Genomic DNA, 26,393 nt, shown 5'->3' on the forward strand with positions numbered 1-26,393 from the left:
TTTATAATAATGATCACATATTTTATTAATAATTATCATTCTCAGCTTTTTAAATTTCTAAATATATCTAGAATCCTAGAATTAAAGATTTTTCAGGGGAACTGGAAAGATTAGTTGCCTGACCATATGCATATAGTTAACCATAGAGGCCTTCAGAGAACTCTGCTGATAATATTTTGTATAGTATTTGGAGTATTTCATCACCCGGAATACTGATACAGTGTGCCTGAGTAGATCACTTCATGATCCAAATACCTGCTATCTCGGGCCAGAGTATCCATTTCTAGCAAACAAGTTCTATCTCCCCCAACCACATACAATCACTTATCACATAAACCTGGGAGGATCAGAAATCTCCCCAAAAAACAAAGGAGCAAGAAAGGAGGACAAATGAAAAGCAAATCTGGAAGTGTAGGGGATGGAGTAAAAGGTTATATTTCTACTTGTTATAACGCTAGATTAGTGCAGTGCATCGCCATGATCTCACAGTTTATAGAGTATAATGAGGAATAAACTACATACTTTGATAAGCTTAAGTATAAAATACAGTTAATACTGTGATTCAATACATTTCGTTGTTTTATAATGTGAAGATTAAAGCTTTGCCGTCTCAAAACAGGAAGATACAAAAGGGGTTGATACAACCCTGAGGTGAAAAGTAGAAATGGTTGTGATTATTTTAACACCTATTCACTAAAAAATATGCTAAAGACATAATTTTAGCTATATAATAGAGCCGTGGTAGTGTCATGGCAAGTGCTTTTAATATCTTCCTCTGTATTTTTCATTCATATTTTATCTGCCATCCTCAAGATGTTAAGATGTTAAGAACAGTCAGATGTTAAGTCTATCAAGGACATGTAGTCGCCCTCTGCTCACAAAGGGATCTTTATCCACAAATATTTCCAGACTGTTAGATGAGCTAGTTATCTTTTTTATCTGACTACAGGTCTAACGAAATTTGGAATTGGGGGACAGTAAAAGACACATATGGGTTATGCTTCATATTCTGGACCAATGGACAGAGGTGCAGTGGCTATTGAATTAGTGATACTCCAAAGCTGTGGCCAATCCTCACCCAGAGGTCTGTGTCCATTGCCACTTGGGTAGCAGGTGATACCAACATCTTCCCGATGGCTGCAGTCATGCCTTCCCCACTGCCTCCGGGAACACTGAACCAAACTGGATTCCTTTCCTGTGCAGCTGACGTCATCCAACCATATGGGCCCTGTGCTTTCTTCAAAGTGGTTTGCAGAGGCTTGTTTGCCATATCTGTAGCAGTAAAATAAACATTGTGCATAGGAACTGCTGTCTCTCATTTCAAGAAACCACAAAAATAAATAACCTAATTAAGCATAATGACTCCAGAGGTTAAGCGTTTGTTCTTTCTCCTATCTGAAGGACACAGTTCTAAGAGCAGTGTTCACTTCACATATTTTGATCATCTTAACAATTTTTTATTGACTGAACAGGTACCTACCTAATGGATAACTAATCCTTTTCCCCCATTCATTCTTGTATTCTAGCTAGAATATAACTCACCAACCAGAGAGAATGAGAGCAAGAGATGGACCCAAATTCCTGACAATGGATTTATAACACCACAAGACATAAAATTAGAACAATTGTCTTGTATCTACAAGAGCCACCAGAGCTCATCTGATTTCATCAGCTTTTCTAGACCTCTTGGGTATCATCCCTTTCAAAATAAAAACTATGCATTAGTTCAGTGATTCCTCAAACTCTACACCCAATCCATGATGTGACTTGGACTTCAGCCCACCAAAATCAGAATAATGGCAATGTTCTTCACTTTTCATAAGGTTACATAAATCTAATTTTTATTATTTTTATAAACCATATTTGTGTTCCAATTGACTATATTTGTAACAATGCTCTACAAAATGTATAATATATACATTGTGGAAATAGGAAAGATCTGCCAAATAAAAAATTGGTAACTAAGTCACAGTCTGTACTTTGATTCATCCTTCCCCCAATTTTGCTTTCTTTCTCCATATAACCCAAACCTCCAGAAATCACTGGGCTATTAACTATTTAAGGTGTCTTTCAGTTCTAAGAGTCTATGTAATTAAACTCTTACTCATAAAATTTTATGTCACTCGCTTCCTTCACTGAATGTTTTTATTATTTCTATATAAAGAATATGAAGAAATCCTTCTTTCTGGCATGAATTTTCCCAATTACTTCCTATGCACTTATTTATTACATTTATTTAAAAAGATGAACTTTTTAACAAATTAAAACAGTGCAACTTTTAATTATTCTAAGATTTCTACTTTGCTGACTAATCAAATCTTAGTGGAAAAAAAAAATCCTAAATCTCATATTGCTACTTTGAACTTATACCATTTTTCCACAAAATGCATCCATCTGATTACTATCTGTCCATATCAACTGTATAACAGATGACAAGAGGTCATTTTACTTTGGGATTTCATTTGTTCAAAGAAACCAGAGTTCACCTCTTCCTCATTCCAAAATAGTACTCTGTTTTAGAAATTCCCCTGTAAACCAAAAAATAAATGTGGCACATGCCTACTCTACCTCCTAACACAATCATTTAGAACTTTTAACAAATATTAGTGAGAATATTTTTAGAACCAGTAAGCCCTGATATTCTGTATATATAAGAAAAATTGAATATATTTGTGAAACAAAATTAACAAAATATGGAGAAAAATTGTCACTCCATTGTTGTCATTAATAAGGAAAAATATGAATATAGTAACTAATAGTACTGATGAATCTTTCTAAATATGTGAAAACAGAATACCATTCTCAGGCCTAAGAGATTCACCTAAAAATGAAATGACATTTATTGAATAATTCTTATTAAACATTAGTATTTATTTGACTAGTATGTCATACCCCTTGACAAGTAATTATAACTGTACTGCCCATGAAAATTCAAAATATTGGGCAATAACACGTATTTATATCTTCAGGATATCATTGTTTATAACAGGAAAATTTAAACTAGCCTAAATTAGGTGGGCACTTGACGGGATGAGCACTGGGTGTTATTCTGTATGTTGACAAATTGAACACCAATAAAAAATAAATTTATTTTAAAATAATAATAATAAAATAAAATAAAAAATAAACTAGCCTAAATTATGGTATGAACATTCAATAGACATCATGTTGTCATTAAAAATTATGACTGTCATAATATAAAGGTAAGAAACATGGATAGAAAAAGTTCATATTTACTATTAGAGCTGTTACAAAGTTATACCCACAAATTATAATAATGATATAAGATGGAAAAATTATGGGTAGTTTTTAATTTTTTCCCAAACTCTAATATTTTATATTACTTTTACAAATTTAAAAATATGTTTAAACAAGATCATACCTAACTTGGATGAAAGTATATTTTTAAGATCTAACGAATATTTGCAATTAGCTCTATCTCAAGTATGAAATAATTTTGCCAATTTTTTCAAGCTTGAGACAATTAATTCAAGCATGACCCAGAAATATGAAAAACAAGAAAGAATGGGCATTCATGGGCTTCATTCAAATCGCTAAAAGGCATCATTTACAGTTACTTCAACCAACTGAAGTCTTTACCCTGGAATGCAGTCTTGTGTGACATGAAATATACTGCCCAAAGTGTGATACTAGCTTTTACGAGGCAGGTCAAGGGTGAGTTCAAAAGGTCATCTCATGACAAGAAGGCTGTTTTTCTCAAATAAAAGTGACAATTATCATCACATTTGAGAAAGGGAATAATGTAATACCAAAGCATTTGACGTTGGACTTCCCTGCAATTTTAGACACAATGATGTCAGAACTAACAACATCTAATAGCAGTGATGTGTCAGAAGAAAACTGAGCATTCAAAGCATAGTCTTATTTGAATAGATACAAAGTAACCTAAAAATCATCCACAGCTCTAACTAATTACTTAAGAAGAAGGATGGTGATAGGAAAGGTAATGAAATAAATAACAAGACATGGTTATTCATCATCATAGAAAATGTTATTGTTTTTTAACTGGGTTGTAGTTTTGTTTTGTTTTGTTTTTTGTCTTTCTATATATAGAGAGGTGAATTGGTAGGTAGATAGGAAGGCAGGTAGACAGACAGAGGTAGTCAGGTGAAAGAGAACATATATTGTTAGTATGACAGAAATTAAAAGTAAGGATTACAAAATGAGAATTTCAAAAATTTAATTTGGCATTTAGCTGCCTTGTATCAACGGGCCTTACTTAAATCCCAGCTCTCGGCAAACCACATACGTATTCAGCTCAGTCCAGCCGTCGTCACAGACGGTCCCCCACAGCCCCCTGTAATACACCTCCAGGCGACCCTCATGGTTGCCTTTACCACCTCCAAGTCTGATGACCCCATCTGTGGTAAGAAGGAGACACAGAGACTCAGCAAATCAATTATCAAAAAAAGGCAGAACAAGATTTTAATTTCACTAGAATCATCACCTATTCAGGTCTCTCTTGAGGCCTTTCTTAAACTTATTTTAGGACTGGGCTCAATGATCTGAGGTCATAGGGTTGTTTCTGAAGTATGACATAACCCATATCTGTCCTAACAAAATATTCTTTTCCTCTTATTTGTACTCTTATTTCCTGAAAAGAAAAATATATTCTGATACAATTCCAAAGTAGTTATTTAGATTTCTCCAGATTACTTAATACTTGGGAAATGTCCTGCAGCTTCAATCTCAGTAAGTATGAGAAATATTAGTTATTTTCATATAAAAAATAAGAAAACAGTAACTTGGAAATAGTTCAAAATTTTAACTGCAATTAAAAAAATACTGAAATATGAAGACAAAAAAAGCTATTCTAGTTAAAGTGTGATCTATCACACCAATGCATTTATTATCCCTTAGGCATTCATAAATTATAAAAACTAGAGTACATTTCTCGCTTTTGTTCTTTTATTGATAATACAGATCTGAATTTGAAGCTTATGAATTCAATGAGTAATTAATTCCCAGAGAACCCTGTTAAGAGCTTCTAGGCAGATATACAATAAATTTATCCCCCAACAAGTAGATTTAAAAGCCATTTCCATGCAAAATAATCCAAACATAGCCAAATGAAACATAAATAAATAATCCGGGGTAAAGGTCAGCTTTCCATGAATCTCTGGGATCTTTAAAGTAAATGGTCTCTTAGCAACATGATCACTTCTTAATGTAATACTTTATAGTCTGCAAACCACTGCTACACATTTTACCTCATTTGACCATCATAGTAAGAGTACAAGGCTATACTCATTTGAAAGAGGAGGAAATGGAGACCCAAGAAGACGATGTGCTCTGGCTTAAAAATCTGACATATATTTTATATTTCTATTTTATATAAACATGTTATTCTTCTAATAAAAACATCATCATGTGTAAAACTATGGAAATAAAAAGATATAACTTGAGCATTTCATGGGTCTTCCAACGTTTTTATGTTTTTTTAAAGAAAAATTAAAACTCCCAATTTTTTCAAGTTCTTTTTACCATAGAAACAATGGATTTGTGATGACCCACCTTCTCATCTGTCCTTTTCCCTCTTCTTCCCACAAAATGTATAAGTACATGCATAGACTCATTTATACTAAGACATTCCCTTCTTATAGCACATGAGACATAGCTTGACAAATATCTTGCAATTTGGAATAGTCAGAGAACTGAGCATAGCCAGAGTTAACTTGTTTCCTTTACTAGGGTGCTTTAACCAACAATCTGATCAATACCAGCTAGAAACACATTCTGAGAGTCAAGACAGGCCAATAGATAAATGAACTAAATATATACCTAATAATGTGAAATTTGTCATTGCACTGGTTTTGATTATTCGGTATTATATATTGCAATAAAATTATATTTTCTATCTTTATAGGACTATAAAAAAGTGAAAAACTCAGAAATATTTATGAACAAGGATCATACCATATTGATACACAATTGTGTCAGTTGTTTGGTTTTTGTGTTTTGTGGGTTGTTTTGCTTTGTTTTTAGTTTTATTTGCATGCTCATTTAGTTATATTATGTAGATTGAGGAAGAGACAAGGTAAGCCCAGATGGTGCTGGGGACAAGGGTTGGGAGATTAATGGGGTGAAACTCTTACCTGATAGAGGGGTACAGGACACCCCAGCATCTTCTTTATGGTCACAGTTATGCTCTCCCCAGGCACTCTTTGGACATTGCTCAATAGAAAGCTCATTCCCAGTGCAGCGTACCTCATCCAACATTACTGGACCAGAGCCTTCCCCAAAATATGCCTGATTCCAAGCTTTGGCAATGCCACTGAACAAAAATAAGAACTCTGGATTAGACATGAAAAATTTGTCTGACATAATTTCTTCTGCCCCATTAAAGGTATAAGTATGATTAATTCATACTTCCCTTGACCAATTCACTCCATAGGTCATACATGACTTGCTGTATTTCTTTCTTCTTCATTTGCTGCTTCTTATAGTTTTGGCCATCACAAATGTTTTAGAGCACTAGTTATCCCCCAATACTCAATCTCCTTTTCTTCATTAGTAATGGAGCTCCAGATTTTAGGGAGGGCAATGGCTATCCTGAGTAAAGACCACATTTTCCAGGCTCTTCTCCTTCCAGATGACTAAGTTTGTTTGCTTTAAGATATATGTAACATAAAATTTATCATTTTAACCATTTTTAAGTGTACAGTTCAGTGGCACTAAGTACATTCTCATTATCATGCAACCATCACCACCACTCATCTCCATAACTCTTTAGTCACCCCATACTGAAACTCTGTACCCATTTGAGATGACTAAGTTCTGACCAAAGATATTCAGGTAGAAGTGCTGTCATGTATCGCTTCCAGGAAATATCTTTGCTCCACTTTCTCCTATGGCCAGAGCTTGAGAAGCTACATTGGCCTATGTGGTACTATACTAAGAATGACAGAACTACAAACAATCAGAAGCCCCAGCCTAGATGACTATGCAACCATACTAGCCTTGAGCTGGCTACCTCTGGTCTCTTGAGAGAGAAATACACTCTTACCTTATTTAAGCCACTGTTATTTTCAGTTCTCTGTCACTCAAAAACACTCATATTTCTAACTAAAACATCTCTTCACTCAAATTTATTTGTACTAAATTTACTTCTCCCACAATTCAGTGATCCCACATGCTAGAACCCCAGATTTCAGGGAAGAGGATCACAACTGACTGTCAAAATTATTAGTAATTTCAGAAATTGCCATTTTGACCCCTTTTAGCTTATTAATTTTTAGAGTAGAGCATTTATATTTGTTTGTTTTTCATTGATGCTCCTCATTCAATATTCAATAATATTCCCCATTATTTTAGTTGCCCTTTTCTCATAACATTATAACTACCTTGAGAATTTACAACCAAAATATATCAAAGGGGGAAAAAAAAAGCTTGCTAAATGACTATAATACTCCAGCAATGGCAAAGTCTTAGATAATCAACTTCATGGTTAAAAAACACCTTGTCTGACTAATTTTACTAGATAGAATGGAAGTTTCTTTTAAGAGAACACATGTTTAAAACAAACACAAAACATTTGAAAGTTAAATCCTTTACCCATTAAAGCAAACACTTGTTCCATTATCACGTGACCTACTTTCAGTTTAAAATTCAAAAAGTTTGGGGATGTCTGGGTGGCTCAGCAGTTGAGCATCTGCCTTTGGCTTAAAGCATGATCCTGGAGTCCCAGGATCGAGTCCCGCATCGGGCTTCCTGCATGGAACCTTCTTCTCCCTCTGCCTATGTCTCTGCCTCTCTTTCTCTGTGTCTCTCATGAATAAATAAAATCTTTAAAAAATTTTTTCAAAAAGTTTGCAAGAGGAAAGATAAAGGAATGTTTATAGGAGGAGGTGTGAAGCAGGAAGGAAGGAAAAATAGGGTAGCTTATGCAGAATATTTTGTTGAAGTTAAAATTTTTTTAATTTAGAATCCTAACACTTGAGTCACTATCTGAGATACGTCATACAGAGGACTCTGAGAAGTATGCCCCAACATATACTAAAGATTACTATCTAGAGCTAATCAGACAAAAGTGAAAGAAAAAATATATATTCTAACACAAATGATATTATTAAATAATTTTGTGAGTAAATTTGTTTTGCTAGGGGAAACATGACAGAACAAAAAGCCATTTCTACTCTTGAAGAAAGAAGAAAAATTACTCAATTAATAGGATTTTTTAATGAAGTTCTCAGTTGTTTCAATGCGTATCTGTGTGCCCACAGAAGAGTGTAACGGACATATATAAGTGTTCATATATTCCTAATCACATCAAAAAGCTTATTCTTTCCACGCAGAATCTTTGAGAAGAATGTGGAAACAGACCCTCTGGCTCAAATCCAGGCTCTACCTTTAACCAGCTAAATTGCCCTAGGGAAGTTACAAAACCCTTCCAGGCATAAAATGCGTCTTTTGAACATAGGAACAAATATCGCTCCCTTGCAGGGTTTTAAGAATTAAACTGATGCAAAGTAAGAACTCAAAAAATGTTGGTTCTCTTTCCCTCCTGGCAATATCAAGAGCTTCCCTCTCGCATTTGAAGAATAACATATTTTCACTGCTAAGCAATTTATCTAAAAACCATTTGGTATTCAGTTTAAACAAACATCCTAGTTTTTGTTCTCCCTGTTACCCAAAGGTAGAGTCAGGGGAATGGTGGGAAAGGGGAATGGTGGGAAAGGAAAATCAAAAGAAATCCCAACAATTTCTGGTTTTAAGGTTATAAATATGTTTTATTCACTTATTTATTCTAAAATCGTTTTTAAAAGAATATGTTTATGGAAATAATTTGTAGCCTATAGACACTGGACAAATCTGTGTTCTTTTCTTATTAAGAATTACTAGATGATGGCCCAAAAGATCATTAAGCTATGACTTACATCATACAACTTGAGATTCTTGTGGCAGAGACATAGATAATCAGAGGCTAACAATTTCAAGAGTTTTGGAGCACACTGGCATTTTACCAAAACAACCGTAGTGGCCAAAACAAATTTTCTTTCTAAAGACAGCATTTATGCTCCCAGAACAATATTTTCTATACCAAAATCATCTTGCAATAGTAGTCTGTAAGGCTGTGAATAAATTAGAATGTTTTAAGTTGCCCCTAGTAAAATAAATATCCCCTGCCAAAAGATAATATTTTCATACAACATTCAGACTAAACTGAACAAGGGAACAGTGTAATACCCACTGAAAATAAAATTCTAAAGTCATGTACTGATTGTGAGTTAGTCCCAGAATTTGGAAGTCTGAATAACTGAAATGTATTGTGTATTACTAAGTTTGGTTCAAAGAAGCAGAGGAGTGTTTGGAGCTGTGTTCCTGAGACCTGTTGCACCTTTGTGAAAAGGGCCACTCCAGGATGGGAGCAAAGAAGCCCTGGCTGGTGGCTCCTGGGCACAGATCAGCAAACTACAACCCAAGAGATAAATTCAGCATACCACCTGTTTTTATATGGCCCCATGAGCAAAGAGTGGCTTTTACATTTTATAAACGGCAGGGAAAAAATCAAATCAAGAATATAATTTCTGACATGGGAAAATCATATGAAATTCAAATTTCGCCATCCAGAAATACGGTTCTAGCAGAACAAAGCCCCACTCATTCCCAACTTACTGTCTGTGGCAGCTCTTACACCACAAAGGCACAGCTGAGTAGTTGCAAAATCTAAAGTATTTTCTATCAGGCCCTTCACAGAGAAAGTTTGTTGACCCTTGCTCTAGAGGAAAGAGATTAATGAAAGCAAATATGGAAGCTGATTTAGAGAACACTGAAAGTTGCAGAAAACAGAGGAGGAGGAGACACATGACTGATGCAGGTCATGGGGAAGCCAGATAGGAAAGCTTTGGAGAAAGGCAGATTAACAGCCTTCTTGGATCTTTGCCCTGAGATAAATGCCAGGACAGAAAGAGATCTACGGAAGAAAATTTCAATGGGTACCGATTCACTGAGCCAGGGTTAGGTCGTATAAGGAATATAGAAAAATATAAAATTTTATCCCAAACTTGTAACAGAAACAAAAAATAAATTCCAGATGGTCTAAAGACCTAAATACTGGAAGGAAGGAAGGAAGGAAGGAAGGAAGGAAGGAAGGAAGGAAGGAGAAAAAAAAGAAAGAAATGAAAAGAAAAGAGAAGAAGCAGGAAGGAAGAGGGGAGGGAGGAAGGGTGGGAGAGTGAGAATGGGAAGAAGGGAATGCTAAGAAGTTACTGGAATAAAATAGAGAACATAATATAAGAATAATATCATCTTGGAACAAAGAGGATTTCCTGAGCAAGAGAAGAAACCCAGAAGTCAGAAAAACTAAAAAAAGTTTAATTTAACCACATATAAATTTAAACTACTATATAGCAAAACACACCATAATCAGAGTCAAAAGACAAACCAACAGGCAGGAAAAAATATTTGTAATATGTAATAGTAATCAAAGAAAAAAAACTCCTAGAAATTATTAATAATAACATTATAATGAAAGACAAAACAACAAATATTTTTTTAAAAATAGGGGCATGGAGAAGATGAGGCTATTCACAGAAATATCAATGACCACTAAACATGTGATAAGATGCTCAATGTTACAATGGTCAAATTAAAACAATTAAGAATGGATTCTTAGCTAACATATTTTTAGAGATTCCAAAGATTAGTACCATTTTTGGTACAATATTTAGGTTAAAAGGTTAAAAACTAGACTTTTTATTACCCACCATCTCCCCGTTGCCCCCCCCCCAAAAAAAGCCTAAAATAATGATTAGCTGGGAGTGACTCAGGATTATCTAGGCAGAGTAACTGAAATATATTATATTCCAAATATGTTAAAGATCATGTTGATAGAGGTCCAAGGAAAAAGCAAAAGGCCTGATTAATTGCCTCTGAACTGTGTCCCTTCCTTAAGGGAGAACAAAAGATGGGAAAGTAATAGCCCCATAATCATGACTCCAAGGAAAGTCATCTATGTTAAAATACACTCTTAAAAGACCACTTGGGCATTTTATGATCTTCCTGATGTTTCCGTATTTTCCATTGTTTATAAACATTATTTTAATGATCACAAAAATGTGTTATTGAAATAAACTCATCAGAAAAAAAAGAAACAAAACAGAACAAATCAGAACAACAAGAACAGAAATGCTGGGATGCCTGGGTGGCTCAGCGGTTGAGCGTCTGCCTTTGGCTCAGGGTGTGATCCCGGGATCCGGAATCGGGTCCCACATCGGGCTCCCTGCAGGGATCCTGCTTCCCCCTCTGCCTGTCTCTGCCTCTGTGTGTGTGTGTCTCTCATGAATAAATAAATAAAAATTTTTTAAAAAGTTAACTAGGAAACTATGATGCAACACAAACTAGGTTTTCAGGCTCATTTTCAAGTGTATTAAAATTAAAAATATAATCTTACGTATACATACATTCCTTCAGCTACTAGTATTTCCTGGTGCCCTGGATTGCACTGTGCTGGCTTTTCGGGGATACCAAAGAAAGTGATGATTCTACCTCTAAAGAGGTTCTGCAATATTGGGGAAAGCAACATAAAACTCATGGATTGTTGGGGTGCCTGGGTGGCTCAGTCAGTTGAGCTTCCAACTCTTGTTTTCAGCTCAGGTCATGATCTCAGGGTTGTGAGATTGAGCCCCAAGTAGGGCTCTGCACTCAGCAGGGAATGTGCCATAGATTCTCTCTCTTCCTCTATCCCTCTCCCCCACTCTCTCTCTCAAATAAATAAATAAATCTAAATAAATAAATTAATAAAATAAAATTCTATTAGGGGATCTTTTCAAAGTTGATATTTTACTTTAAATTTGTAGATTTCTTCATTTAGCACTTTGGCAGGGGGTGGGGGGTGGGATGGGGAGGCTTCTTGAGATCAAAGCTTCTCTGTTTATGTAACAGTTTTTTTCAATTAAGCATAATCCTTGACACTGAAGCATAATTTTTGAAACTCAACCATTTATTACTCATGTGTTTTGCAACTGATCTCCCTCTTTCTTAAAACTCTATATTTACATTGCAACTTAAAGTAAAACATTGACATTTTAACATTTTACCTCGAAATACTTCAATATGTATCTCTTAAAAATAAGAACGTGGTGCTACATGGCCAAATTAACATTATCACAATTAGTATAATTGGTAATCATTTTTTTTTTCTTAGAGAGAAAGTGCAGGGGTGGGGGGAGGACAGAGGGAAAGAGAGAGAATCGTAAACAGGCTTCACACCCAGTGCAAAGCTCAACACACAGGTTCATCTCAAGACCCTGAGATCATGAACAGAGCCAAAATCAGATGCTTAACTGACTGAGTCACCCAGGCGCCCCATTGTTAATCATTCCTAACATTTTCTAATACCCCATCACATGCCACATGCCATTGCTCAGAGTTGCCTCCACAATGTCATCGATAGATGTTTGTCTTAAGCAGAATTTGGTCCCAGATCATGCAGTACCTCCGGATGTCCTGTACCTGATGTCTAGAATCTAGAACAGCCTCTTGTTATTCATGACACTAACTTGTGGAAGAGACAGAACCGGCCGTTCTAGAGAATGTCCTACCACCTGGATTTGTCTCATATCTTCCTACTGGTGTCATTTAGTTTACTCCTCCAGCTCTTATAATTCCTGAAACTGGAGACTAGATCCAAACGTTGGGTTAGATCAAAGCAAGTATTTTGGCCAGGATTCATCACAAGTGATTTGCTCTCATCTTGAACCACAGAGCAGCTCAACGTGTTCCCCACTGCTGAGGCTAAGCTTGAACACTGGGTTCAGGTGGCATTGGCTTGATCCTTCATTGTGCAATTGCATTTGTGCCACCCACCCCCCTGATTCTGGGACCTAACCCCTCTTTCATGGTTCATGTGTAGGAAGAGAATGGCATGGCAAATCCTATATCTCTAAGGCTTATAATTAACAGTGGTGTTAAGTTTACTGGTATGATCATTTTCTTTGAGTGGATTAGAAATAAGCCAACCAGTTCTTTTTGAGAAAACTGTTATTAATCATTGAGACTAGATTTTCGAAATGTTCTGAGGGGGCATCAATTTCAATATCAGTTTTCCTCAAATTTTCAGGTGTTGCTGTTGGAATCAACACAGCATAAAATGATCATGTGCCCTGTACTCAAACCAACCTATTTTGGAGAAAGTTACAAAGTATCTCTTAGATTGTCTCATCTACAACATATTTCTAACATAGGGATATGTCTAACAGAGGTACTAGAGCAGTTAACACACGTAATAAGTATATATGTTTGCTATCAAGGTCAGTCAAATTAGGGACTGTTAGAAAGATGTCATTAACATTCAAAGTAAACCAAGTATTTGGTGGTGAGATCATCCAACACTATTTCTCTGTCCAGAATTTCTATTTAGTTAACTGGATCTATGAATTTCCTATCTATATAAAACATTGTAGCGTGTGTATATGTATATTTACTGGGTTATCAATCATGAGGTCAGCAGCATGCTAATTGATTTTCATGTTAGTTAGTTAAGGGTAGAGTAATAGCATATTTAACATTACTAGGTGCAGGATGGATTCCTGTAAATTTAAGATATAGGAAATTTTTAAATTATTAATATATTTCTATGGGGAAAAGATAGGTTTTATTGTTTAGATAAATGCATAGAAAATTTACAGTATCAGGCAGCCCGGATGGCTCAGCGGTTTAGCGCCGCCTTCAGCCCAAGGCATGATCCTGGAGTCTCGGGATCGAGTCCCATGTCGGGCTCCCTGCCTGGAGCCTGCTTCTCCGAGCTCTGCCTGTGTCTCTGCCTGTGTGTGTGTGTGTGTGTGTGTGTCTCATGAATGAGTAAATAAAATCTTTTTAAAAAATGTTTAAAAAAAATTTACAGTATCTAGATACACTGAATATTCATTATATTTATAGTTATAGAAGTGATCCTAAAAATTTATGTTATAAGGTAGAATTCTTTCCTGAGAGCCAAAGATCTCTTTTACTTACATAAACAGTTCTTAAACACAGAGCGTGTTAACAAGCAATAGTCTATTAAATAGAAAGAATACAGAGATGGAATCACCAGAAAGACTATATTAATGTGGAACGCAGGCAAGGCCCAAGTGTTTACATCTTTCTTGAGCATTAGCTTATTGCTATCCTTTGTATGAGGAGATTCGTGTTTGGAAAAGTAACTGAAAAGAAAAATATCTCCAAATATACAAGGCAGCAAAAATCCTCCGTGAACCTATGTAACCACCACCAATTCAGCTTGGTAGACACTTTTTTTTTTTTTTTTTTTTTTAGATTTATTTATTTATTCATTCATGAGAGACACAGAGAGAGAGAAGCAGAGACACAGGCAGAGGGGGAAGCAGGCTCCATGCAGGGAGTCTGACATGAGACTCAATCCTCGGTCTCCAGGATCAGGCCCTGGGCTGAAGGCGACGCTAAACCGCTGAGCCACCCGGGCTGCCCAGACACTTGTTTTTAATGTAAGTACTCTGATGCTCTGAGCTGATGTTGTTTGCCTTTCTTTCACCTGATTTTATAGTTATCTCCTAAGGTCACATTAAAGTAATATTCTGCAACTTCTCCTATTGTATAACTTGTTTGCTTACTTAATGGCACAGCACTTTCAGATGAGATCATTTTTAACGGCACATGGTTGATAACAGCGTAATTGTTGCTTGCCTCAATTTATGATTTTTTTTTCTTGAGCAAACTTCATCTCCCTCTTATTTGTTTGTTGAACTCCCAAAGGGAAACTACATCATGCCTCCCTGGAGTGGTGGTTACAATTTCTTTGTGAGAGGCTGTTTTTGTGGACTTTCATCTTTTAATGGTATCTGTAGATTTTAGTAGCTGGCAAACTTCCTAAACACAAAAGAAATTACTGTACTTTTGATACTTAAATTTGATGAACCCAAGACTTGGGGAAAGATAAAGAGCAGGAAAGGAGGCAGCCAGATGTTAGAAAATTGTCTTGCGAGCGTGTGTGTACACAGTGAAGTTTCAGATTGAGACATTTTAATCAGAGTTCTTCTTGTGCAATTAAAGTGAAAACATTTCCTGAGTCTTTCAAAACTCTTAAGAGCATAACTCAGAACTACAGCATCATATTTTATTATGTGGATATGCCATAATTTACATAGGAATTTTAAAACTGTGAACACATCTTCTTAGGGGTTTGTTTTTTTTAGGCTATAAAATTAACATACAAAACCATTTTATTGAGGGGTCAGAATAAAAATCTTCTGGTACAAACTGCTTTTAAAAATACTTTTTTGCTTTTTTATTTTACTGTTCATTAATTTTTTTGTATTTTAGAGATTTTACCATAAAGATAAAGGGGACCTTGTGTAACAAAAGAGGAAATCAGGCCCTCTGAGATTACCCAAAGTCCTAAAGTTGTACTGTTAAGTGAAAACCAAAATCTCTTTTTTTTTTCTTTTTAAAAGTCCATGCCTAGCATGGAGCCACCGCAGGACTTGAACTCATGACCCTGAGATCAAGACCTGATCTGAGATCAAGAGGCAGATACTTAACTGACTGTTCCACCCAGGCACCCCAAGAACCAGAATCTGAGATTTATGGTTCCCAATGTAGAATGTTTTTTCTCTCAGGTTATACTGTTTGCAAAATAGCTAGTTGTTGAAAAGAAAAAATACATAGACAGTGCTGAAAGAAACAGAGAAATCAAGAGATGAAAGTTAATTATAGGGAAAGATGATGATGCTACATTTTAGATAGATTCTATTTGAGGTGCCACAGGTACCTCACTGAAAATGTCCCCCAAGAGACTGTAAGATAGCAAAGTGTTTCAGAATCAGCTCTGTAGCCAGACAAGCTTTACCATCTAGTGGTGATGTAACGATAAGCAAATTATTTAACTTCTGGGCCTTAGTTTCCTCATCTGTAAATTGGGGGTAATATGGGGTTGTAGGGAGAATTAAATGAGCTAATCAATACCTATAAAGCTATTAGACCAGTGCCTGGCATACAGTAAGCATTCAGTGAACATCCAATATCACTACTGAAAATGGAGGAGATGGTTCTCCAGAGAGAAATCTAGGATATTGATCACTAAAAATGAGTTTTTTCATTCGTAGGTTGTGTCACAAATGATATTCGCAATGAAAGGACCAATCTTTTATAATCTAACAAACAATTCCCTTGACAACAGAATTGTATAACTATTCTGTGTCTATTCGAAGTAGGAACTAAGCCTGGGGATTGAACTAGTCAGATGATGCTATTTATTTGGTCTTTTACTATGGAAAAAAACAAATTTTATACAGATTAGCCAAATAGGTTTAAGAATGTTTTGGAACAGGATCAGATATAGAATCAATTTCAGTGTTTATTGGGCATTGCTGTGATATATGTAGGTCAAATAGCTTTGCAGAAAATAACTTAATAAATCAATGTATTATATCAGAGCACCCCTATTCCACAAATTTATTTTGTGGTCAAAGGATAAGAAAGTGGGCAAGACTAGGACTTTTACAAGTGAACTGCCAAGGTTGGTGTGGGAATAATTTCCATAAAGGAAGGACAAAGAATACATAGCTTTATCAAAATCATATGGCAATTATTTGACTTCAACAATCCTGAAATTTGTTGTTGTTTTAGAGGAGGGGAAGGGCAGAGAGGATGAGAGAGAATCTTTAGCTAGGCATGGAGCCTGACGTGGGGCTCCATCTCATGACCCTGAGATCATGACCTGGGCCAAAACCAAGAGTCAGACACTTGACCAACTGAGCCACCCAGGCGCCCCTATCCCCTAATATAATTTTAGAGAAACTTTTGGGCTTGTTATACCACTATTTAGAATCACTAAAGAAAGGGATTAAAAATCCAAAATTACAACATATTATTCCAGAATAATCACAACTCAGGCAACACAGAATGTTAATTTTCATACTGCTCTTTTATTGCATAATGTTTCATTTCCACATCCTACATGGGAATTATTTCCTTTGCACATTAATAAAAATCCTCTGTTCTAAGCACATACCTAACAAATAAACCAAAGTCAAAAGTTGAGATAATATTTGGGGAGAGGATCTGAACTTCAGTGAAAACCTAACAACGAGTTTCAGCAGACAACTTCAGTAAGTCATCTAACACTGTGACTGACAGTTTCTGGTCATTCATTCATTACCTGGGAATAACGTGAAGGGGACCAATGAAAAGTAGTAAAAGGCTGAGATTCTCAGGGATATAAAATTAGTCAACTTCAGACACAAACAGGCTAGACCTTTACTAAGGACATATAAATTCTCTTCAGAGAGCCTACAGCCTAGTACAAAGATCACAAGGTGGCTTTTTCCATTTGTTTGAGGAAATGTGCAATTTAAACACACAGGCACCTGTCTCTGGGTGTGGAAATAATAGGTTCCAAAAATTAAACAAAATAAGAATAAAAACAAACCTCAGGCCCAGCTGCCTGCAGATCACTTCAGCATCTGCTTCATCCCACTGGTCATCACAGACGGTCCCCCACTGACCAGCGTGGTAGAGCTCTACTCGGCCTTCCCATGCGCTGCTCCCACCCACAAGGCGGACAGCTGGGAACACTGGGCCTGTGCCTGTGTGAAATTAGAATCAAATTATACCTAGACATGTACATTGACTGGTAAGATTATATACATATATTAAATTGATATGCCATTCTCAGTAAAATTAAATCATATTTATTAAGCCATTTCAGGGATTTGGACATACCCTCACACATCTAATACATATTATGGTATCCCTGACCAATTAAAATACTCCAAACTGGGGACAACCAGCTGGCTCAGCCAGGAGAGCAGGCAACTCTTGATCTCAGGGTTGTGAGTAGTTAGGTTCCCACACTGGGGGTAGAGTTTACTTGGTAATAAAAAACATTTTTAATAAAAATTAAATACTCCAAAGTCAATTACATTCATAAAACTAGCTCTTAAGTGGAAGTAGTCTAAGTTCACTTTTCCTCCAACTACCTCAGAAAACCAGAAAAGACATCAAAATTGTAGTTTACTGAAAACACATTTGATTTTTATGGTACTGTAGCGGTGACACCGATTTTTTTATTTACAGGAACTTGAGCATTACCAACATGTAATTCTTAAGAATGGCATTAATGTCCCTGTAACATACTTGTTTTCAGGACAGAAATATTTTTATATTTGTAGAAATCAAGTTCAAGTCAACATCTAACTCATTATAATGAGGTAGTGACCAACATGGTCAATATCTACAAAAAACAAGATTGAGAATTCATTTGGATATGAAACGGTTGTATACACTTTCTACAAATGACCAAATGCTTCCCACTGCAAATTCCTTACTAGGGTACACAATGCCCTGATCCAGACCTTGTCAGCCCCCTGAACATCTTTCTCTACCCCTGGCCTCCTTCACCAGGCTGCACCTACAATGGATGTCAAGAACCATTTTGGTTGTGAAAGCTCTGTAGCTTACCACAACATGTAGTGTTTTCCCTCCACTGGTCACATTCAGCTAGTGTTAAGGCTGGCAGTACTGGTCCTAAAGAATTCTGGGAAGCCTTGGTGTGGATATTATGGACTATTCTGGAAAGTATTCAGAATACTTTCAGTCAGATGACACAACTTGAAGCTACAGTGGCAGCAAACGTCACATAGTGTTGTTACTTTATGTACTTCCTAAAATCCCCACCCTACATCCCCATAAGTCACTGGGGATGTAGGGTGGGGATTTTAGGAAGTACATAAAGTAACAACACTGACCACTCCCACTGTGCCCTCTTCTTTCTGTCCCCAAAACACTCAAGGCTGATTCCCATCTCAGGGTTTGTACGCTTCCTGTTCCTTCTGCTTGAAAAATGTTCCTGCAGCCTTTCCCCTTGTTGCATCCTCTCATCATTCAGTTCTCAACACTCAACTGTCCTTTGTTTAGGAGGCCTGCCCCGGCTACCCTAGCTAATGCAGCACCCGATGGTACTTTCTACTACATTGCTTTCTGAATATCTACTTTATTTAAAATTGTCATTGATTTCTTGGTTTTTGCATCCATTGTCTGTGTCCTAACAGCTAGAACTCAGGACAGAGACAGTACCAAATTCTTTCACTTGCGTATCTCAAGTAGCCGGCATAGAGAAGGCACATAATAGATATTTGTTGACTGACTGGACTGACAACTATAGCTAAAAAGCTAGAAAGACTGTCCCAAAGAAGAAAAAACAATTAGCAATATTCATTCACTTGATTCTGTTTAACAGATACTAGGCCCCCGCAGGGGCATTCAAAGGAGCACTGGGCAGACCTCAAGAGTTTTATCACCTAAGGACAAGATGAGGGAAGAGAAGAGATCATGGAGACTCTACAGGGGTTCAGAAACAAGGGAGCTTGCTTACTACTGGGGGTAGTCTGGGAATCTCTTCTGAAGAAGACAGTTGTGAAGAGGGCCAAGGTGGATGGATAGGATTCCAGAAGTCAGAGAGAGGGTAAGTGCTGTTCAGGCTAAATGAACAGTATGAGCAAAAGGACAGAAGTACAAAGTTGAATGTGTTTGGGAAATAGTGAGACAGTGTAATTTTTCTGGAATAAAGGATGCAATATGGTAAGAAGTTCAGAACACGCTGCGCCTCTATTCAGAAATTTAATTGCGGCTTTTACCGAATGCTAATCATTCATCGACGTGAAATATGCTTTTAATTCCCCACAGTGTAAGCAGCTATTGGTAAATGGTATTAGAATATGAATATTTATATTCAAATAGCATACTCAAATTCTGCAGCAGATTCAGATTAGTGAATATTTACATATACTCATATTCTGATCTTCACAATTTAGCCTATTTACATAAATCAACTAATACTTACAATTTATAAAGGGATATAGTTTTAATAAACACAAGTGTTCTCAGTATTGTATATTAGCTTCTTACAATTAACTGATGGCTGAATGGTGCTAAGAAATTTAAATTTGCATGTTTTTATTTTTATTTTTCCCTTACAAAGCTTGGAAAATATAGAAAAAAATGATGGGAAAATGTATACGTTTCTTAAGTTATTATATTCTCCAGTGCCTCTCTTCCCTCGGCCACTGTGGTAAGCTTGGGGAAAACAGAAAAACAAAAATTTTAAAGAGGAAATTTTAAATCACCTACAACCCAGAACACCATATGGCATATTACCTTATATTTTTTCATGTCATGCTTTATTCTAAAACATGTGGGCTTGGGGCACCTGGATGGCTCAGTGGTTGAGCATCTGCCTTTGGCTCAGGTCGTGATCCCAGTGTCCTGGGATCGAGTGCCACATCGGGTTCCCCTCAGGGAGCCTGCTTCTCCCTCTGCCTATGTCTCTGCCTCTCTCTCTGTGTCTCTCATGAATAAATAAATTAAAGACAAACAAACATATGGGCTTTTTCTGGCTACATAAGTAACTGTGAATATACAGAAAAGCTCAAAGATAAAATTTCATCAACATCCCACATCCTCCCAACAAGCATGCAAAAAATTATCTGAAAGAGAATTCAGTGAGGTAGTTGACTCCTGTTTAACTTATGAATGATTAAAACTCCCAGACATGTTCATTTACTTATTTTTTAAAGATTAATTTTTTAATTTTTATTTATTTATGATAGTCACAAAGAGAGAGAGAGAGAGGCAGAGACACAGGCAGAGACAGAAGCAGGCTCCATGCACCGGGAGCCCGACATGGGATTCGATCCCGGGTCTCCAGGATCGCGCCCTGGGCCAAAGGCAGGCGCTAAACCGCTGCACCACCCAGGGATCCCCGGCATGTTCATTTAAATTACTACTTCTTGGGACGTCTCAGTGGCTCAATGGTTGAGTGTCTGCCTTCGGCTGACGGCATAATCCTGGAGTCTGGGGATCGAGTCCCACATCAGGCTCCTTGCATGGAGTCTGCTTCTCCTGTCATTACCTCTCTCTCTGCCTCTCTCTGTGTCTCTCATGAATAAATAAATAAATTTTTTAAAAAATTACTACTTCCTATATCCAATACTGCTACACAATCTGCTACTTTGTAAGTGTTGGAAATGCAACAAGTAAGAGATGACAAGACACTGAATGTAATTTCCAAGTCAAAAAATAAACCTATTAAAGAGCTATCACTGGGCCTTGAAGTAGATGTAGTGTTTGATCTATCTCTTTTCACATTGTCACTTGATCTTTTTTCATTCTCACTTCTAACTTATCTCAACCATATTTTTATATATACTTATAAATGACCTTAAACTTGTCTTTGCAAGCAGAGTATAAATAGGTGGATAGATGATAGAGAATAGAAGGAATTTTTTTTAAGTAGATATATACCCTGAAAGAAAAATAATTATTGTTTCCAAGATTTTATTTACTTCAGTACTTGAAAAATGTTAAACATTATATATCAATCAGATAGAACATAAAGTACAAGCAATAATCTACAAAAAGCAATGCATTATTGAGCCCAATTCACATCATCCATGAAGCAGCGACACATAAACATATACTGCCCAAAGGAGCACACTACCCGAAAGTGGAGAATCAAAGGAAGAAAAGGAAAAATTTACGAAACATCAAGATTTAACATGCACTTGGCCCACACAAAAAGGAACTGTGGTTCTCAGAGCACATACCTGTACCCTATCTTCCGATTAGTTCTTCCAGCCAATTCACAGGAATTACTCTAAATTGAGTCTTTGTGTGTTTTGTGGTGAGAGAGTTTCCAATCCTCCCCTGATACTTGCACTCCAACAGAAACCAATGCCTTGGGCTAGCTGTTAGCTTTTTAAGACCTGGGAAATCCAATCATGCTGCATCTCCAAGGAGAATGTAAAAAGGGCTGATATGACAGTGTGCTAGTCTCAGGTTGTGGTCACCCGTTAAAATACACCATGGTTCCCAGAAAACCCATCAGTCATCATGAAAAGCAGCTGCTCCCTTCTCCTCACATGTTTATATGAACATACGCTTATTTGTGTACTGAAATCATACTGTTCATCATCTCATAGCTAATACATGGTGCTTGGAAGGAGCTTTATCAAGGAGTTATCCATATTATGGAACGTACTATTGACAATTCAAAGAAGAACACTGCTACCATGATTATATTCTATCCTATCAAGTGAAAATATTTTGTTGTAGTTGCGGTGTTTTCTATTTGGTTCCAAGATGCTTTTCTATCTTGATTCTATCATGACCTTCCATTAGCAAAATAAATGCTTCATGTACAATATACAATATTTCTGTATGCAAATTAAATAAAATAGAAAACATGTTACGAGTGAGATTCCACTTGAAAGTTGAAGAGAATTCAGAATGTTAGATGCACTCCTACTGAAGACTATTTGACTACATAATATGATGATTCAGATTTACGTATGTATTTAAATTCTTTGAGGAAATGATTTAACAAAGACAATTTTATCATCTGGAGTCTTGTTGAAAACACAATGAAAGTAAAAAAAGAGACTCTTTTTACCCTGGGAAAAGCTACACGTGACAGCAGCTGCCATCTTCTGAGGACACACCCCACCCTGCCAGATGTCTTTTTCACAAAGCAGTATATTTTCTTCATCTCCTCGGCAACGGACATTGCTCCAATAAATGGGAATAAGGCCCAGTCCAGAAAACGGGGTTTGTTTTGCTACTCCTTTTCCTCTGGAAACACAATGATCAAAGTTAGGTTCATTGAATTTGGTGAGTTTTTGGTCAAAATATTTAGATTTTCTAATATGGAAGAAATCAGTAAAGATAGATGTGGGAGGAAAAGAAAAACATAATGGATTACATAAGTTTCAAGGAAATCAAAACATCAGATCAGAACTTGCGTTGATTACCCATGGCAATTTTTTTAGTCAATCTTAAATAACTAATGGTATGCATGTACCTTTCCTACTGATAGCTGCTTTTAGAAAAAAAAATATATAGATGGGCAAATACTACAGATTTTAAAAAGAAGCCTGGTGGTTTCATGGAAGAAATGTGTTCTGTGGCTCAGTGAAAAATGGATTCCAGTCTGGACTCAGCTGCAAATTACTCTTAGCTACAAGTTTCTGTAAGCTCTGCCTTCTGATGTATAAAAGGAGGGGTGGCCTGGATGCTTGAAGATTTTCCTACTCCAGCATTTTAGGCTATCATTTTCAAAATGATTATTACTACATAGAAGTAAGATAATATCAAGAGAGGCAATCCATTCACAATTTTTAAAACCTTATATAAAGGGTTTGCTAGCAAGACTTTGAAACCAATTAATAAAACAATGACATAGATGAGCTCTGCTTTTAACACCTCTAATCTACATATTTTTAAGTAACCTCTGATTTGTACAAATCGATATTAGATTTTAAAAAGATTAAAGGCTTATCTGATTAACATGGTAATGTCTAGAATTGTCTCCATGCAATAGCTTCCACCAACCAAAGAGTAAACATTTGGAATATATATAAAATATGAATGTGTCTTAACAGCAATAATTCTGAGCTGCCCTAATTATATAATACTTTTTTTAAATGGACTACTAAAAAATAAAAATAAATAAAAATGGACTACTAAGTGGTGCCTGGCTGGCTCAGTTAGAGAGCGTGGGACTCTTGATCTCTGGGTTGGGAGTCTGACATTGGTTTAGAGATTACTAAAAACAAAAACAAAACACAAAACACAAAAAAAGTAACTAAGAGATGATATAAGTAATCAGATCAGTTTACCTGATGTTTCCATTTGCAGAATGATACTTTATATTCTTTCATCAACCTAAAGACTAGTTACCACACTGAGGTTCACATGTCCCCTATAGTGTTTTGTTTTTTTTAATGTCAGAGTCCCATAGGAAATCATATTCTTCCCTGATTTTCAGGAGTTTTAAAAGCACATATAAATGTGTACTTTAAGGAAAACACTGACATCAATCTACAAATCTGTCACATATTGAGGCCCTCAAAAGAGAAAGCATCAAGTCAACTCTTTGTGCCCTGTCCACCTGTCAATGACTAATTGCCAGACAAAATATTCATTGATCAAATCAATAATTAACATTCCCAAACACCGTAACACTTCATAGGCTTTATAAGCCTTACTCCTTCTTTCATCTTGACTTATGCTAACACTCATTTTTAAAAATGAGTTAATTAATTAAGTACATTAAGCCTATCTGCAGCTCTAAAAGTTTCAAGTCTAACCAAAACTTAAGCCTTCAAGGTCTGTCTTTACCAAATACCCACTGCCCACCTTCCTAACCAGAAGACAGGAGGAAGCAAGCAAATTAGAGTTCTTAGCTATCTGACTGCAGTTAACCAACCTTTTTGTTTCTACCATTGTATTAGATATCACCACTGATTGGTTATTAATTCAAAATATTTGTAAACTGCAAAACTGTTTTCAGTCTTTTGGACTTGCCTGCTCGTAACAAGATAGTTTCCATGCTTTCTAAAGATCCCTAGTGAGAAAGGCCAAGAAAAACATCTGGCAAGTGTACTTAGAAAAAAATAAATGAGACACAAAAACAGAATAATAAGAGCCACCACAAAAGCAAAGCCTTTTACTCCAAAGTGGAGCCTTCTGCTCCCAGTGAAACCCCCTCACGCCTGGTGTACAGGTGCCCGGGCTGGAGGAAGGTAGAGAGCACTGACATTTCACAGAGAGCTCTAAGAGCTGCGGCAGTGGAGGCGGCCACCTCTAGCAGGACCTCCTCGGACAGGACCCCGGCCCGGACACCAGGCCTTTCCCACCTCGCCATGAGAGCACAGGGGAATGTCACCTCCCTTCTGCACGAAAAAATGGAAGTTGTTGGATCGCTAAAAGTAGATGGGGAAATGCAAATGACAATGACAGCAGCCCGGGGCTAGGTGCACTACTGAGAAGTGACCACCCTCGGAATCACATTCCCAGCTTCCTAGGTCTAAACGATGATTTTTAAAGAGGAAGACCAAAGGATGCTTTTAACGTTTGACCACGCAGCATTTGCTTAGGCTGGTCAGCATTCCTCCCCCTTGGGACCTTTTCTTTATAACTCTGGTGAGAAGTGAGAATGAGGGAAGTGAGAGGGAAGGAAGGAAGGCGTGCATCATCCCTCCATAGTAGTGATGGGAGCCGCGTCATTCTCAGATCGCAGCCCGACTGCGATCCTTTGCTCAAGGATGGGCGAACTCACCCTAGCTGCAGCTGGTGACAAATGACTGATGCGTCCAAATCGTCCCAGTGGCTGCCACAGATTGTGCCCCAAGCTCCATTTGCATATATTTCCACCGTGCCTTCAAACTCGTGTTTGCCGCCTCGAAGTCGTACTGACCCTGAAGTGGGAAAGAATCCCAAAACCCTTTAACAGCAAATAATCATTTGAACCAGTCTAAGTTAACATGATGTTTCCACATAAGTGGTGAGAGATCAGCCAGAACAATTTGGCCTCCGTGTTCATAGCACATGCTTCCTTCTTTAAATGAGGATTTAGGGCAGGCCCGGTGACTCAGCGGTTTAGCGCCCGCCTTGGGCCCAGGGCATGATCCCGGAGACCAAGGATCGAGTCCCACGTCGGGCTCCCTGCATGGAGCCTGCTTCTCCCTCTGCCTGTGTCTCTACCTCTCTCTCTCTCTCCATCTCTCACAAATAAATAAATAAAATCTTTAAAAATGTATATTAAAAAATTAAAAAATGAGGATTTAGCAGATTCTTGATTTGATTATTTTATTTTTATTTTTTTAGTAGTTAACATCGTGATGTCAATACTATTTATGCTTTCTTTTTTAGTTAAGCAAAGTCCAATTATATTTTAAAAGGGGAAAAGTGGAAGAGCATGACTAATGTCTGATATTACATCCCAAATATTAGATGACATCATATACCAAATTCTTATCATGTACATATCACCTTCCACTTCACATGAGGTCAGAGATAAGAAGCACAGAAACAAAATTCAGTGCTCCACTTATAAATTAGCTGCTATGGACTGTGTTATTTATTCCTTCCATCTGTTGTATTCATCACTAAAGAGCAAAATGCCTTTTCCCCTTTTAACCTCAAGCAGGGGTCATGAGAATTCTAAAGATTATGTCTTAATTTCAAAAAGGCATTGTTGTTAAAAAAAAAACATTGCTTAACGTCAATCTCACTAAGTGGAACCGTTTGGTTTAACTGAGTACCCCTGAAAATTCACCTCCCCTTTCATACCATCCTCATTTAGTTGCTCCAGGGTCCATGATTTGAGTCATTATTTGAGTCTTGAAAAGAGTCAAAATTAAATGCAAGCACCCCAGGGAAAATAACATCCCTTAAGTGCAGATGGATGAAGGTCCTGCCTTTCCCTTCTCATTAGCACTGGTTTGCATAGTGGCTACTGGGAGGCCACAAGTGGGACACATAAACAGAGACAGAATTAAACTCAGACAGCTGAAGAATTTCACAAAATTCTATTAAAAGTCACTTATGAAAAAATAAAAATAAAATAAAATAAAAGTCAC

General features: G+C 36.8%; 1 protein-coding gene across 1 annotated transcript in view; it reads right to left on the reverse strand.

Moving 5' to 3' along the window:
• Nucleotides 1–26,393, reverse strand: part of PRSS12 (serine protease 12) — a 77,913-nt gene that overhangs the window by 37,514 nt on the left and 14,006 nt on the right. The window contains exons 2-7 of the mRNA XM_072810141.1: nucleotides 25,091–25,229; nucleotides 22,424–22,602; nucleotides 17,405–17,555; nucleotides 6,117–6,295; nucleotides 4,241–4,382; nucleotides 1,079–1,272 (exon numbers count right to left, since the gene is read on the reverse strand). Of these exons, the coding sequence (XP_072666242.1) occupies nucleotides 1,079–1,272; nucleotides 4,241–4,382; nucleotides 6,117–6,295; nucleotides 17,405–17,555; nucleotides 22,424–22,602; nucleotides 25,091–25,229 (984 nt within the window). The remainder of the gene's footprint in view (nucleotides 1–1,078; nucleotides 1,273–4,240; nucleotides 4,383–6,116; nucleotides 6,296–17,404; nucleotides 17,556–22,423; nucleotides 22,603–25,090; nucleotides 25,230–26,393) is intronic.

This window comes from Canis lupus, chromosome 33 (genome assembly GCF_048164855.1).
Source record: "Canis lupus baileyi chromosome 33, mCanLup2.hap1, whole genome shotgun sequence".
NCBI classification, from domain to species: domain Eukaryota; kingdom Metazoa; phylum Chordata; class Mammalia; order Carnivora; family Canidae; genus Canis; species Canis lupus.